The following is a 3355-nucleotide window of genomic DNA, read 5'->3' on the forward strand; positions in this document are numbered from 1 at the left end:
TAAAAGAGCAGCATCTGGTGCAAGGTGGGCTGCAGAGAAAGGCTGCGTCCATTGCTGACAGAAGTTCATTTCAATGTCTCAGTGCTTTTTTTTCAGAAAATTTGCCATCCCCAGAAGTTCTGGAGGGAAGTTTGCTCATTTGCAGACAAGAATAAACAAGGGGTGACCTTTTAGCATTGCACTGTAGTGGGGATTCCTTGACTGGAAGAATGGGAGGCACAAACTGCAAGACTGCAAACCCAGACGGACAGTACAAATGACACAGAGCAAGAGCTCATTTATTAGCAAACTCGAAGCACCACAAACCCTCAATAAGTGGTGCTAACAGAATATTTGCTCTTTCCCTAAAATCCAGGCCCAAATCCCACCTGTGAGGGCCAGCTCTGCCTCACCATTGAAGACCTGGGTAGCTGAGCAGAGCCCTGCAACGCTGCCTGCTCCTTCCAGGCTCCTGGAAGGGAAAGAGACGTGTATCAGCAGCACAACACATACTTAACTGCCTTCCTACAGGAAGCTGTACTTTGTAGAAGATGCTGATTCTCTGAAGCCATTAAAATGACAGATGGGGAATTCCTAGGAGGAGTTTGATTACTGATTTCACAAGCCCAGGAACTGTGGGCTCTTCAAGCTGGCTCAAGATGTTTTAGCAGGCGACGACACCATCACAGCAACCCAGACACAGTCACGCCTCAGCCTCCCGAGGCTGGCTACGGCTGTGCCGTGACACCTGGCACGCCACACTGCACCCAGAGGGAATGCTGCTCTGGGCAAGGCTCATGGCTGGGCTGGGGTGCCAGCAGGAACCCATGCCTGCAATTGGCCCGGCTCATTGCTCCAGGCACTGCTCCAAAAATAGCTCAGCCCAAAATAGAACTGTGGGAATCCCTGCCTGAAATCGAGCTTCAGAAAACACAATTATTGACGATGTCCCAGTGGGACAAAGGCTCTCTTTGAAGTCCGTGTCCACAGGCACCATTTCTGTCTCTGGACAGAAAATCACCCAAGCAGGTGATACATGTGGTTACATGTCTGTTATGCTGGAGGGTTTCCATTCTACAGCACTTTTTAAAAAATACAAATTGAAATGTAAGTAGGAGGAACAAGCAAACCACCCCACTTTCATATCACACTGTACCACAGCTATTATCGGCTCAGGTCAGGAGAGGGATAAGGAATGCTCCATAAAATGGTTTTACATGGTCTTTATTTAAACAAAATGTGCAAGTGGAAGCAGAGGTTTCACATTCCTTTTTGCTAAGCAAGTTTATGCCTTTTACATTGGATAATACAGACTTTTACATCACACACTGCAGTTTTACACCTTCCAGAACCCAACACTGATGCCAAACAAGCCAGCATGGCAAGCTGGGAGTACAGCACTCACAGAAACTACCAGAGGAGACAGCCACATCAAGCTGTTCCTAAGCATCTTACACTTTACAGCTGGATCACTGCAGACTGGAAGAATTACACCATCACAGACCCATCACAAACATTAGCGCAGGCAACAGAGAGGAGAGAGTGAAAAATAAAGATTCACAACATCCTCAATTGACTGAAAGCTAATTGTTGTGGCATGCTGTGGGTGCTACTGATGTCTGTGGAGGCACACACTGAAATCACCTCCAGAGTTTCTGAGTCTTTCAATCCTGGTAAGACTTCACAAGGAGCCACATAAGGATTACAGTAATCAGGACAACCATGAAGTTGAGACAAATTTCTCGGGTGGAACGTTCCATTTTTTTGGGAGTAATGAGGAGAGAGCAGAGGTCAGCAGGCAGAGCAAAAGGAAAACTCCAGTGACTTGCTTGGATGTGTCCTTGAGCTCAACCTTCAGGTCACAGGCTCTTAAAAAAAAAAAAAATATGTAAAGGACAGATGCATGAAGGTGGCAGATTCCACAGAGTTTTTTATGTCAGTCTAAATAAATGTTGTTTCAGTGGCCAGGAGTCAGTAAGAACTGGGGTGCTAAGAAGTAAAAGCCATCTTTGGCAGCTTATCACCTTCTTTGATTTCCAGCAAGGACGTTCCCAGTGTCACCCCAAAATACACAGGGGTGAGCAGTCTGTGGAAATCGATGCTGCTTTCTGCAAGTATTTTCAAATAAATAATGCCCAAGTCCCATTTCAACAAGTATACATTGTAAATAGACTACTGTTCAGAGTTTTTAAATTCCTGTATTTGTAGGTGCATTGTTTAAAAAAAAATAGGTGCAAACTATTATTTTATAGAGAAAGCTTAATAAATATGAATTTTTGTTACTACTAAAAGTACAAAGAGAACGTAAGGTTAAACATTTTAATTTCTGAAGAACTTTGCATATTTTGTGAGTCACTTCCACAGATGAAATAGTATTTTCTCAATAAACTTCTGCCTTTCCTGAAATTTCAGGGAAAAATTTAATTGAAAAATGCTAAAAGTCTCATATTTCAAAAATTCAAGTTGTACTCATAAACTTTTCTGTTGGTTATTGCTTTTATTTACTTTATGACAGCAATTTTTGGATTTTATATGATTTTGGAGTTCATGCGGAGAAAAGAGAATACTTTATCACAAATATCATGCACTAATCTCTGCATACCATGTAAATAAAATAAGAACCTTTAAACAAATGAAACATTAAGTCTAGACAAAGAATTCCAACTACACAGCCAGATTAGGCTGTAACATCTCTGGTGCAAATGAGAAGCCTTGGGACCATACCAGCATGAAGACAAAGAGTTTCAATTGAAATTACTTTAGTTTGCAGATTAAATATTAAAAGCCTAGTGCATGCAGTTAACAAATTCCTACATTTTCAAGTTGTTTTGCAAGCCTTCTATGTCCTTGTGCATGAGAAAATCTGACCTAATAAGTAAGCCAGTTCTTTTACCTTGAGGAGGTAAATGGAGCCCAGTGGTTCTGCCTCTGGACTTTGGGTCACTGCAGATAATTTTTCCCTCCAAGCTTCTGCCTATCTCCCACTCGGTCTGGATGCTCTGTCCCTGTGTGGGAACTAAAGTAGGCTGAGGGTGGAGACCAACAAGTGCATTGGCAATCCAGGTGCTGACATCACCCCCCCCAAATATTTTTAAAGGGCTAAGCTGGGCTGCAAATTTGGTTATAAGGCTGTTTATGCAGTGGGCTCTGTGGGCAGATTTGCTTCTTTTGCCACGGTGCTGTACTAACAGCACAGCTGTGTGCATCTCTTGGGAGTCAATTGGATCTGACAGAGAATTTCATACAATCATAGAATGGTTTTGATTGGAAGGGGCCTTAAAAATTATCTAGTTACAACTCCTCTGCTGTGGACAGGGACACCTTCCACTAGACCAGGTTGCTCAGAGCCCCGTCCAACCTGGTCTTCTGGGAATTG

At 43.0% G+C, this 3355-nt stretch overlaps 1 protein-coding gene across 1 annotated transcript; it reads right to left on the reverse strand.

Annotated features, from left to right (window-relative positions):
• Positions 1-1187: 1187 nt before the first annotated feature.
• Positions 1188-2994, reverse strand: SLN (sarcolipin). The gene is made up of 2 exons (XM_038141418.1): positions 2873-2994; positions 1188-1847 (listed from the first exon to the last, which is right to left on the reverse strand). Exon 2 carries the CDS (start codon positions 1737-1739, stop codon positions 1644-1646), a length of 96 nt encoding a protein of 31 aa, XP_037997346.1. The 5' UTR covers positions 1740-1847; positions 2873-2994; the 3' UTR covers positions 1188-1643.
• Between the last annotated feature and the right edge of the window lie 361 nt (positions 2995-3355).

The sequence above is a fragment of the Motacilla alba genome, chromosome 1 (assembly GCF_015832195.1).
Source record: "Motacilla alba alba isolate MOTALB_02 chromosome 1, Motacilla_alba_V1.0_pri, whole genome shotgun sequence".
Classification (NCBI taxonomy): domain Eukaryota; kingdom Metazoa; phylum Chordata; class Aves; order Passeriformes; family Motacillidae; genus Motacilla; species Motacilla alba.